The sequence below is a fragment of the Chaetura pelagica genome, unplaced genomic scaffold (genome assembly GCF_000747805.2).
Source record: "Chaetura pelagica isolate M959 unplaced genomic scaffold, ChaPel_1.0 scaffold408, whole genome shotgun sequence".
NCBI lineage: Eukaryota > Metazoa > Chordata > Aves > Apodiformes > Apodidae > Chaetura > Chaetura pelagica.
In genome coordinates, this window is record NW_009954229.1 from 876,308 (window position 1) to 889,700 (window position 13,393).

The following is a 13,393-nucleotide window of genomic DNA, read 5'->3' on the forward strand; positions in this document are numbered from 1 at the left end:
CTGCTGAGCCCAGAGCAGAGGTTTGGCCATGCAGACAGTGGCACTTTCTTGACGTCAGTCCCTTTCACTCCTAAGGGCACTGATTCTCCAATGGGAATATTTGACATTTTCCTTTGGCTGATTTATGAACCCATGTGGTGAAAAAACAGTTTGAGGACTCAACAGCTGAGGGAAGGATGCAGCCTTAGGTCACTTCACTTTCATATCCTGGGGACTTCATTTCGAAAGTATCACCCAAGAACACATCTACTCAAGAAGACAAAAGATCAAGCTTTTCTAGGAGCACTGAATCTCCTGGAGATGCATTTCTCTGTCAGAGAGAGACAAGAGTACAAGGTGCATGGACCCTGACTGTCTTCCTCAAAGTGAGGTGCACTATGCCAGGGTGTGAAGTGACAGAGGAAGAGGCAGTTTCAGTACAGCACAAATGGGACTTCAGACCATCTTTCCCTGCAGTCTGGCCAGGTGTTTCCTGGTGATCTGGTTTGTGGTGGTAATTGATTGTGTTGTGTTTCATACACCACGTGTTTGTAGCAAATGTCCTCACAGTTGAGGGGAGGGAAGTGGTGAAGGCTATTGTTTATAGCTTTCCTTGCTATTGCCAAAATAATACAACATGGCTTAGGACCAAATTTAGCAGCTCAGGCACATGTCAACGTAACATTTGGTGAACAGACCCAGAGATTTGACATGTTTGGAAATCCTGGGATTTCTAAGCACCACACTTCAAGCCCAGACAGCATGTGGTGGTGAGGAGCGTGTTGTGCTTTGTAAAGTCCCTGCTAATTCTTTTCCCTGTGTTTTCTCCAGGTTGGTTCCTTCTTCATGATTAACTTGTGCCTGGTTGTGATAGCAACACAGTTTTCTGAAACAAAGCAGCGGGAGAACCAGCTGATGCAGGAGCAGCGGGCCCGTTACCTCTCCAACGACAGCACAATTGCAAGCTTCTCAGAGCCAGGAAGCTGCTACGAGGAGCTGCTCAAGTACATCTGCCACATCTTCAGGAAGGTGAAGCGTCGGACAATACGTCTGTACAATAACTGGCAGAGTAAGCGCCGGAAAAAAGTGAACCCAAACAGCACCACAAACGGGCAAAGCCACCGAGGCAAAAAGCACATCACCTCCATCCACCACCTCATCCACCATCACCACCACCACCATCACCACTACCACATCAGCAACGGGAGCCCTCGGGGACCGTGCTCCAACCCTGAGATCTGCGACCTTGAACTCAAGGTCATGAAACCTGGAAACCAACTGATGCTTCCTCCCCCATCCCCCAACTTGCAGGGTCCTGCTCCCCCTCCAGATTCAGAGTCTGTGCACAGCATTTACCACGCAGACTGTCACATCGAAGGACCACAAGTGAACTGTAAGTCTTCCAACGCCCCTGCGAGCATTAAACTGACTGCTGGGCTCTCCAACCGTGGCAACATGAACTATCCTACCATCCTGCCTTCTCCAACTAGCAAAGCCACTTCTGCTCCAGTTCCCAAAGGAAAGAAGAATGGTAATTCACCTGTGCCCGTGGTTAATAGCCCCGTAAGTTTGGGCACGGATTCTTATGGGAAGCTGCAGCAACTGGTAGGAGAGCAGGGTAAGGACAAACAAGCTGGTTTTGGTTTTGTTTGTTGTTTGGGGCTTTTTTGTGGGGGAAAACTGGGCAAAGAGCAAATTGCTTAAGAGTTAAGGTGTTAACAATAGCCATGGAGGGTGCTGAAGGTGGGGGCTGTTTTGTGAATGGTATTTGAACTGAGCATTGAAGCCAGAAGTAGGGCAGGTTGGGGGACTGAGAGTTCTGCAGGGTCTCGTTCTGTGCTAGTCCTCAAAGAATGCATGTGAGGGCAGGAGTGTAGCAGAGCTGCAGGTCTCAGGCTTTCCCTCATCTTTCCCCATGTGCAGAAGAAATGCAGGACTGAGTGTTCCTGCAGATTTGGAGCTCTGTGGAACCTGAACTAATGAGGAACATTGGGGACACTTTTGTAGTTCTGTCCCATCCCTAACAGTGCTGCCTCCCTCCACACCAGCACTGCTAGTTAGTGTCATTTTACCTCCCTTCACATGTAAATCACTCAGGGCTCAAGCAGTGATCACATGCAACACTGAGGTTTCTATTTTGCAAAATGTTTCCAGTCTTCATGGCTGGAGCTAAGGGATGAAAAATAGAGGCTTAAGCCCTCAAACAGTAAAAAGTTAAAAAAATCTGGCTTCCATTTCTTTAATCTCCTTGAGCCAAACTCAATCATCTGTTTTTTTCAAAACCTGTTTTCCAAAACTGTTTATCTGCGGGTGCTTGGACACAAATATGTATCTGAGTGATGTACGTGCTGAAAAAATACCAAGCCTAGCTTGGGAGGATCACAGTAAAGGTTGCTTGCCAGATAGGTTGGGTGGCTTGTCTTGGTTAATGTTTTTTTTCCTTTAAAATTACCATACAAAAGGGTAAAGTGGATTGTTTATAGAAATTGCCTTCAGTGGAGCTTAGCAGGAGGGCAGAAGGGGGCAAGGTTAGTTGCAACATTCTTCCGTTGTTAAGGAAGAGCTTTATACGAATCACTCATTCATCTTTAGTTATGCAAGTTAAAGGAGGTTATTATGAGAATCTGTATTTACCTTGAGATAAACACCGAGGATCTGCAAAAGTCTGGAACTGGGAAAGTAAGGATGAGCAGAGGAGCTGTTGCTTGGAAGGCAGTGCTCAAATCGGAGGTTTGGTTCTTAGTGATAGCAAGGGGATTTGCTGCTGGGGTCCTTTACAGGAGCAGAAAGTCCCCAGTCTCAGTCCTAACTGTGACATCCCAGGACTGCCAATGACTTAGGAAATTTTCATGGAGCCTGTGGTGGTTCTTTGAAAGCTGGAGGTTCAATGGACTTGCTATTAATAATGCAATTTAGTATCCTCTTTTTACAAAGGCATTTAAGCCCAGAGGATGCCAAAGTGTTGTAAACAAATCTTCTGAAATGGTTTTGTCTCTTTCAGAAGTCTGGTCATTTCTAGGGGAAGAGGTGGATGCCACAGCTCTTGGCTGGTGAGCAGCAGCTCATCTGGCACCCTGAGGAGCATGGGGGCTGGGAAGGGAAGCAAGTCAGCCAGGTCCTTCTGTCACACGATGTGTCAGTTCCCAGCTCTTCCTCTCCATGACTCTGACTCTTTCCAGGCTCTCCTTTCCACTCTTGCCACAGCCCTTCCTGCAACACCAACAGGGCTGAGTCAGATTCATCTCTTCACTTCAACCACCTTTGTACAGCAGGGATGATGCATGTGTCTTCCAGGAGGATCCTTAAGTGCTAAACAAGCTAGGTCCTGAGGGTACAGCTCTGCTAGGCACAGCTGCCAACTCATGTTCCTCCATGCCAGACTAAACTTAGCCAAGGAGCCATATGAAGTCCCTACCCTGTGTTCAGCCAGAAAGGTGAGGTGGGCTCACAAGCTCACTTGACTCTTGTGGCCTCAGCCTCTTTGGGCAAAGAGCTATTTCACTTAATTCTCTCTCCACTCTTACAAGTCAACAAACAGAGTATGTTCACTGCAAGATTTGTGCAAGGAGAGCACACAAGTGATAATTGAGAGCTTTAAAGAGGCACTAGCAGCCAGGGCAGTCACAGCCCCAGCTGGAAACAAGGATGGTGTCTGCTGGGAAAGATGCAGTTGTGGGAGAGAGAATTTTCTTCCTTGCTTTTGTTGTGGAATTGAACAGCATAAAGTACAGCCTGTTCCTCCGTGTTCTTGTGCCCTGCAATGCCGTGAGGTTATTTTAGCAGGCAGCCAAGGAGACTCTGGTATTTTGAAGACATCTGTGGCGCCAGTGTTTTTCATATAATTTTTAACACTTTGATAGCATTAGAAGATGCCTGGCAAGCCCACTACCTCTGTAATCTGTGCTACTGTAACTGTGCTGCAGTTTTTCCTCATCAGATGAGAAATGCCACACTGATGTGCCATGCTGCACTGGTGCTGCTTGCAGGTTGAGTAAGGGAATAAAGCAGAGTAAGTAATTTCTGATCCTCCTGGTGTCTTTGATGTAATGACCAAGAGGGCAGTCCTCTCCTGAAAGGCTATTTTGAAGGCCAGTGATGTCTAAATTACATTCAGGCAAGAAAATGTATTTTGACTCTTGTCACAACCCTGTTTTCAAGCTAATAGGGTACTTTTATTTTGTTTGGTGCTGCCTTCTCTTTAAAGGCGTCCTCAAGTGTCAGTTCAGGAGTGGCTGGAATCAGCAGCATTACTGCTGGGTGAGCTCCAAGCTCCTGGGCCCAGAGCCGAGAGCATCCACTGCCTCTTGCTTGGTCTCCCCAAGACCAATCCAAGTGCCCTATCCAACCACCTGACATGATGCATGTTATGGAGGAAAACTGTCCCCTCACCTGATTTCCTTGAACCTCAAAGTTCAAATTTTCATCGATGCTTGAATGGCATTTGCAGGAAGGATCCCATTCTCACAGTACTGTGTTCATGTTGGGGTTGTTTTCTGCCATTAATATCTGACTCCTAAATACGAGGAAATGTGGAAGTTGGTACTTGTTCCCCTCCAAATCATCCTTGTTATTCTTCTCCGTATCATCTCCACACCCTGGCTTGGTGAGGGCAGCCAGCATTTCTCCTCACACCACAAAACATGTGGCAATGTGTTTGATTTTAAAACACCCTGAACACTCAGTTCTGTGCCTCAAGGAAAGAATTCACCTGAGCTTTATTAAAGACTGAAGGGACTACGTGACTCTCAGAGCTGTGATCTGTGGTCTGTAGCCACCCTTGGTCCATTTCCCCCCCTCCCTCCTCATTATTAGCTAAATGGAAGCACTATCTAAATTGGGTGTAAGAGCTTGATAGTGCTCAGATCACCACTAATTATGTTAGCCTGGTTAGATATAATTAAAAATAATTGAAAATGAGAGGTGTGCCAGCCAGTCTTCCCCAGCAGCAGAACACAAAATGGCTTTAATGTTCTGTGGAGAGAGGCCCCTCAGCCCCTCACCCATGGAGGGAGCTAGAGAGTGTTGGGGCTTGGAGAGAGGGAAGAGAGGGAGAAATTAAGACAGAGCAAGAGCTGTTTGGAAAGATGGATGACTAGAAGGCTGTGTGAAAGCATTGTGTTTAATTGAGGATGCAGCAGAAGCTGCTCTGCTCTGGACAGGCCTGGTGTTGCAAGAGTGGGAATGTGTGGCTGTTGGCCATGCTGAGGGGGTGAGATGGTTGAGAGGGTGAGATGGTTGAGGAGGTGAGATGGTTGAGGAGGTGAGATGGTTGAGGAGGTGATGTGACAGAGGAGGTAAGTTGGCTGAGAGGGTGATGTGACCGAGGGGCTGAGGGTGAGATGGTTGAGGAGGTGATGTGATCGAGGAGGTGAGGTGGCTGAGAGGGTGATGTGACTGAGGGGCTGAGGTGGCTGGGGGGCTGAGGTGGCTGAGGAGGTGATGTGACCGAGGGGGTGAGGTGGCCGAGGGGGTGATGTGACTGAGGAGGTAAGGTGGCTGAGAGGGGGATGTGACCGAGGGGCTGAGGTGACTGAGGGGCTGAGGTGGCTGACAGGGCGTCTCCCCTTGCAGGCCTGCGGCGGGCGCCCAGCCGGCTGTCGGGGCTGAGCGCGGGCTGCCCCCTGCCCAGCCCGCCGGGCGGGACGCTGACCTGCGAGCTGCAGGACTGTCCCTTCTGTGCCAGCCTCCTGGAGGACCCCGAGTTCGCCTTCAGCGAGTCTGACAGCTGCGACTCCGACAACAACGGGGTCTATGAATTCACCCAGGACCTGCAGCACGGAGACCACAGAGACCAGCTCCAGCAGCAGCGGAGCAGGAGGAAGAGGAAGAAGAAAAAACCCAAGGAGAGGAACAAGGTCACCCGCCTGTGGAAGGCTTTTGGCAGCAAGCTGAAGAGGATCGTGGAGAGCAAGTACTTCAACCGGGGGATTATGATAGCCATTCTCATCAACACGCTGAGCATGGGCATCGAGTACCACGAGCAGGTGAGTGCAGGACCGACCTCAGGAGCCCTGAGGGTCTGTGGGTTCAGGCGCTCATGGCACGGTGACTTGCATGGTGTTGTGGAGGGAGCCTGTCAAAGTCATGCCAGAGGAGGAACAAATGGTTTTCATGCATGTTGGAAACACTAAAAGGGGCTGAGGGCCTGATCCTGCAGGTGTGTGAGGAGCAGGAGCATCCTCCTTTGTGCAAAAATCCTGGAAAGTGGCTGGCAGGGCTTTGGGGGCGAGGAGAGTTTAAATGTGTGTGTTAGAACGTAGCAGCTCAGACCTGACTGCTTAAGGTGTTTGCTGTGAAGTATTCATAGAAGTGTGAATTGATTGGTGGAAATACCTCTTTGGTCTGATGGTGGTGGTGCACAATGGACCTTGTAGTGCAAATAACCCATGAGGAAGTATCTTCTTTGATCCTGGGCCTTTAAATAAAGACCTAAACTGTCAGGCAATGGTAAATGCAACAAAGGGGGAAAAAAATAAAATTAGTTTTTCCCTGAAGGCTTCAAAACCTTCATCTTGATTTCATAGAGTGTAAGTAGGTCTTTCTTCTATGTGTTTGGAGGGAGGAAGGAGAAATCATGCTGTTCCCAGTGTTTATCTGAACATGGTGATGGCAGAAAGCAGTGCTGGTATCTGAGGACAGTTTGTCCTTGTTGTTGGCTGAGGGGTCATGGAATGGGAGACAGAGAAGAGCCATTTGAGTATCTCCATGTTGATCAGTTGGAAAGCTATGCTATTTTGGGCTTTTCTTTCTCAGAAAAACTGGTTACTTTCAACTTATTTCTGTACATGTGCTCTGTAATTTCTCGTGCTGCCTCTGTATCTGGTGCAGAAAATCCATCCCAGTGAAGGCAGGGGATCCTCATACATATTTTATGCAAGGTGGATAGTCAAAGGTTCATCCAGTGCACCTCCAAAATCTCCATTGCAGGGTCAGAACCAGGTCAAAGATATTTGACCAGTGAGGAGCTATTCCTCCTCTCTGCCTTGGTCTGTCCACTTAGGAATGAGGATTAAAGGCAAATAGAACAGCATAGTACATCCAAAGGCAGGACAAGAGACTGCTTTTTCTTCTCCATCATTTCCTTGGATTAAATCCTACTGGGGATCATGGCAAACAACCCTCCAGATTGCTGCTGCTTTATTTTCTCTCCACTTGTGTGCTTTAAATCCCCATATTCTATGCTATCTGAGAAATATTTTCTTTTAAAAAAGCAAGTACTCAGCTAAAACACATGAACCTCAGCCATGTAACAATAAATTAGCTCATACTTACAGCAGAGAGAGTCCAAACCCAACAAAGAAATAGCTGTCGCTGTCAGCTTTCTGTCTGGTTTGTTGTTTCACAGCAAGTTTTAAAATTAGGAAATCCACCTTGTCAGTAGCCTTTGAATAGGCCATTCATTCCTTGAAGCAACTGCATTTCTGCATGGATACTCTTTTGTCAGGCAAATACAGCTTTGTCAGTCCTTGGATATTGCCATGATGAGTGCTGGGGGAAAACCTTAGACAGACTGCAGTGAGAAAGCCCAGGGATCACATGGAGTCTGTCCACAATCACTCATATAAAGGTAAATTGTGATAATTATATCCTTGCTGCTAACAAAGGCAAACTGTAGCCGGCAGGTTTATATTGGATTTTACCTTGTAAAAGATTTGCTTTAAACTATCCCAAAGCCAATAGCAATAAAGATTCTGAAGCTTTTGGCAACAGAGCATCAGACTCCTGCCAGCTTTGCTCACAGGCACAGCCCAGCATGGGACCAATAAAAAGTGAGGAATTTTGAAGTGAAACCTGTAAAAGTTCTTCCACGTGCCTGACTGCAAAGTGTCAGGGTACTCAGTGGGGGTAACAAGCCATGGAGCTGTCAGAGCCCAGCTTCAAAACACCTTGCACAAGCACTCTCCTATCAACAGGGTGACCTCCAGGGCATCACCAGAGGCTGTGACATGATCTGAAACCAAGAGAAAATGGCTCTAGACTCCCAGACTGTTTGGCATGAAAATCTGGGGCTTCTGTAAGCAAAGTGGGGTGATTTCAGAACCCTCAGCCCTCTTCGTGTGAGAATTGGCTGCAAGACTCAGGGTGAGGTGCTGGCTTTGTGTGGTGATAAGGAGGAGATGCCTGAGCAAAACTGTCACGAACCCACAGCATGGTGTTGGGATGGAGGGGAGGTGAGAGTAGCTCATTTTGGGTATGCCATGATCCTTGCCAGAAAAAGCAGTTTAATTACAGCTTTCTGGTTACTGAATGATGCTGCCCAGCACCACTCTGCACCTTTGCTCAGAGCAGGTATTACAAGGCTAGAAGGTGTGAGCCTTCCCCAGGCTGTTAAACAGGCGTGGGTGCTGCCATTGTCTCACTCTCCGTCCTCCCAAAGGCAAACTTGGAGGCCATTCCCTATGTCTACATGGACATCTACTCCCTGGCTCTTCCTTGGCTCCCACCAAGCTGTTCCGTGTTACCCAGAGAGCAGGTTTCAGGGGCTCCTGCTGCAGAGACCTCCTGTGCTCTGCCTGCTGACAGCAGCATGGGCAGGGGGCTCCAGGGCCCTGAAGTCTTGTAAAACTTCAGCTACCATGGAGGTGTTTGCTTTGGGTGGAACAGCTTAAGCAGATTCCCTGGTCTTGATTCTTGCCTCTTGGTTTCAGCCATTGACTGGCTTTACTGAACTGGTTTGCAATCAGTCCAGCAACCACAGGGAAGCCCTTCCCAGACCTCACTGTAAGAAATGCCCAATCTCTTTTATAAAAAATTATTAATGGCTGCTTCCTTTTTTAATCTGGCTTCAGACTTCACAGTCATCAGTGGCTTTCCAAATAGAAGAGCACACCATAGACATGGCTTTGAATCTCACTCTGAAACAACCAAGACATCAACCCTCTGAGTGTGTGGGAGGGGTGGAGGGTGCTGAGCAGCACATGGCAGGGAAGGCAGAGCAGTGCTGGTCCTTGCTGGGTTATCTCGCCTTTCATCCCGGGACACAGCAGCGCTCTGCAGAGAAGTCTCACGGAGCCCTCTTGAGGCAATCGAGCATTATTGTCCCTATCTCCTGGATGAGGAAATGAAGGTTACAAGTGCCAGGCTGGTGGCAAATCTCCGAGTGCTGTAGTGCTGGCCCTTACCGTGGCAGCAGGACATGGGGGCACGTGTGCCAGAGCAGTATTTTGGCAGCACCTTTTGACAAGGCAGGAAGGTGATTGTGCTGCCACGGTCCTGGGTGCTGCCTCCAGATGAATGAGAGACCTGTAGGTGTCCAAGTCCCCTCAAGGCTTCAAAATGTGTTTTTGTGGGAATGTGAAGCTCACAGCAGTCTGCTCACAGGGTTGCTCCAGTTGCTCTTGGCTAACATAACTGGCCATACCGATGCCACGTAGCCCATGTCACAGCCTTTTATAAAGGCAAGGATCCTGTCCTGTGGCCAAGGACACAGCTGCTGCAGCGGGTGGCTGGCTCATGGGAGTCGTGATGCTGGTGATGCTTTGTACAGAGCTGCCCTCCGAGGCAGATGGCAGCACAGCCAGTTGGTAGCAGGAGGCAGCTGATGATGGGAAATGCAGCAATCGGATCCTCCCACACAGCCCATCCACAGGGTTAACAGCCAGCTCTGTCTCCAACTGCCACCTTGTACATGGCTGGTAATTAGGAGGTTACAGGATATTGTTCATTAGCAGCAGCACAACTTGTATTTCAAAGGTTAATTGGCTGGTTTGGAGTTCCTTTCTTTTCTTCCTCCTCTAGTGATTTATTTATTTATTTGTCTATCTCCAGCACAAATAAGCACTCCCACAGATGAGGGGATCCAAGTACAAAGAAAGTGGCAATCTTTGGATGAATCTTTTAGACAATTTCAATGCACAGGATGGTTTTGTTATGTGTTCATTGTAGCTGACAATTCTCTGGAGTACCTGAGAACTTGCCGTGGCACTGCAGCAGCCAAGCAGGAACAGGGCACTCCAGAAGCATGACCTCTGTCATGCTTTGGGGCAGGAGGGAGAGATGCCCGGGGGCAGCAGGTTCTGTTCCAGTGTCTCTCTACCACTCAAAGCTGATACCTTTTAATCCCAGAGTCAACTCATGCCTGTGCTTCCCTGACTGGTCTAAAGAAACAATTGTTACTTCTTCTGGTCTGCCTCAATTCCCAGCTCCTTGGTTGTCCAGTAGAAGGACAGAGTTCTGTTCATTTGTCCAAGAGAAATGCTGGCATTATCCCTGCAGAGGTTGAGTTCTGAATTCATCCGTGAGGATCTCTAGTTTAAGTTGTGAGGGGAGAGATCCATGAGGATCTATCTCTAGTTTAAGTTGTGAGGGGAGAGATCCACCCCCACTTTGCTTCCTAGAGGAATTTGCAGAAGTAGCTGTTGATACTTGTAATGATTCTACATAAAAGGCTCAATTTACATCAAATGGCATTAGAAATGCTATTTTATATTCACTTCTCAGAAGAGAAGTACAAATTAGTATTTGTTCCAAGCTATTGCTGTTCAAAGAGCTTTTAATTGCTTTTCTGATCCCTCATCCATGGCGTGTTTGTTCAGACCAACTCTCTTTACAGTAGGTTGGAGCTGACCTTGGTGGGCACCTAGTGGTCCATTGCTTATCACTGTCAGAAGAGTATTGGTTTGGAATAGCACATTTTACTGTTCTGGAGTAAAAGCAATTCTGTGTGATTTAAGGTAGCAACTAGATTCTCTAGTGACGTTCTATTTTAGCATTTGTCAATTTTGGCTTGAAAAATTGGTTGGCCTGGAAAGCTCAGCACTTCCTCAGAAAGCAGAGGAGAATCGTTCAGCAGCATTTGAAGCAAATTGCTTAAATTCCTTTCAAGTTGTGAGTCAATAAAATGTTACACTGATCTGAGATTCTCACTTTCAGCTCGCAAAACCCATTCAGTCTCCCAACTTTTATTCCATGATCCAATTTTAAGAACTCACACACTGGCTGGACTTGAAACAAGCAGATTCCCCCAGCCCAGTCTGGGTTATGCAAATTAAGCCAAATGTGTTTGAGCTTATTGCATAAATGATGTAAGACTCATTCTGCCCTTAGTAGTGCTTTAGTTTACGTCTTTGTCAGCTGCACACCAAGCTGTGCCTCCCTGCTCCCTCTCCCAGGTTCTATATGCACTGGTTCATAGGGAAGCTGTGTTGGTCAAAACACATGTTGGGTTTTCAAAGCAAAACAACAGAAATTTGGCAAATTCAGTGATAATCTGAATTCTGCCCCCACTTCTTGGAAGGGAAGACAAGAGCTTTGTCTGAGACTTTAAGGAACAGAGGTGTTTCCTATCCTCTTTTGTGCCCCAGGATCACACCACCCTTTCAGTGCTCTCCAGACCACCTGTAACCAGTGCCTCTTTTCCACAGACAGCCACTCTGACAGGACATGAACAACCTGGGACAGTTTGAAGATCCCCTCTGTGCCTTTCAGACTGTAAGGCTTTTGGTGAGAGTTAGCAGTGGCTCATACGTGGAGCATTTACACCTGCAAGGTGTCATTCCTGTGCTAGAGGGAATCAAGGGTCAGAGGCAAGATAGCATGAACTGATGGCAAATGTTTGCACTTAAAAGCAGGTGTCCTAGCTTAGGGATAGGCCACCATCTGCTGCATCTTAGCAGCTTTCATGGCAAAGGGTGGAAATCATGCCCTTCCACAGAGCTCCCACTGTGAGTGGTGTTCACAGACCCTTCTCTCTCTCGTTTACTCTTCTGTAATTTAACTGACTCCACTGCTCTGTTTTCCTTCAGTTGGATTGTATGTTCTTGGTAATTATTTTTTTTTACTATATAAGGAAAAGAATAGTAGGGATCCACCCATCCCCCTGCCTCCTACGAGACAGGAGCAGCACCTCTCCAATGCAGAAACTGAGTGCAATAACTCATTGGAGTGCTGACATACTGAGCAGTCAGGGGAGAGTCAGGAGAACAACAGAGCCAGTCATGGTGAGAGGAGTTTGCAGTCTGATCTGTTTCCTATAGATGTGCTCATTAGCCTAGGGAGTAATATTAGGATATTCCCTGCAGAACTGTAAGCACTTTTTACCACCACCAGTTCAGTTCCTTCCCCTCGCTTACGCCATTAGTTGTTCTCTGTGGTGAGGGACTGGCCATATAAACCCCATCTACTCTCTGCCAAGATGACAGACTTTTTAAGCAGGTGACAGTAACATGCTTCCCGGAATAAGCTGGGGCATGGAGGCTGGAGATCTGCACAGCACCAGCAACAGACCCAAGCCATGCAACCATGGTGTGTGGGACCCACCAGATGTGTTTCTTTCATCTGGGTTATGCAACCAGCCAGCAGAGATGGTCACGATGCCCTCCAAGGCTTCTGAGGCTGAACCCATGAAAGTTCCATGCTTCATAAACCCACATAATGGCAACAGGTGGTTATATATAGAATGCAGACAGATTGTTTGCATTTCAACTGGCAGGTAAAATAAACCAAGTGTAATGTAGCCTCAAGAATGAAAGCAGAGTGCACTTACCAGCTGCATTTCATCACAAAAATGTGTGTAAATCCCAGCCATGGGCAGCCAGAATCCAGTGTTATGCTGACAAGGGCTCTAATGTGCTCCAAGGCAGGGAGGCTTGGCACAGCTGGACAACAGGGTGTTTGCTTTCTGCAGAGGGAAACTGCCATGAGAGAGGGTAGCTTTCACAAAGAGCATGGTGTTGCATTGATCCTGTGCCTTCCTGCTTGCTGTCAGCTGAATGCTTTTCATCTGGGAGTGAGTTTGGTAAGAGGGAGGTTGGCTTTGATCATGTAAGCCAGCCTCAGGGTGAGCACAATCCGTGCTCTACAGCAGGTGTACCTGGTAATTCTTTGCCTTAGCAATGACAAGATAGTAGTTTGAGGAAGAGTTTGAGCATCTGGTTCATGGCAGCTGTGATCTGCAGCTCCAGAGATCATGGTGCCTGCAGGCAACAGGCAGAGCCCCACTCAGGTCCCTCCAAGCAGCCCCCATGGCTTTGGAACTGCACATGGCAGCAGCCTGCCACCCTTCCTCCATGAAAGGCAGCTGAGCTGCAGGGTCAAGGGCAGAGAGCAGCAGAGGAGGAATGCGAAAGAGTGAGACAGCCAAACCAAGCCATGGGGGCAGGAAAGTGTGCCTAGGCAGTGTTGGCAAGGCTTGGAGTGGAACCTGCCCTGGAGTGGAGGAAAACAAGGAGTGGCTTGGATTGTCTCAGGAGATCTGGGGAGGATACAACTGCTGGTTTACCAGGAACACAAACTCCCATGTTAGCCAAGGCTTTCTCTTTGTTATGTTACACTTCCCTAATCTGTCTGCATCCACCTTTTCTCAGATATATTTTTTCCGCCAGACAAAGATTACATCGTGTTCTGTGTACATTGCACTGCCATGTGGGGCTCCTGAGCAGGGCCTGCTAGATGGTATTACACCTAAAAATAGCAG

The 13,393-nt window shown here is 47.9% G+C and overlaps 1 protein-coding gene across 1 annotated transcript in view; it reads left to right on the plus strand.

Annotated features, from left to right (window-relative positions):
* Positions 1-13,393, plus strand: part of CACNA1H (calcium channel, voltage-dependent, T type, alpha 1H subunit) — a 256,641-nt gene that overhangs the window by 164,520 nt on the left and 78,728 nt on the right. The window contains 2 exon segments of the mRNA XM_010003580.1: positions 811-1,597; positions 5,551-5,963. Of these exon segments, the coding sequence (XP_010001882.1) occupies positions 811-1,597; positions 5,551-5,963 (1,200 nt within the window).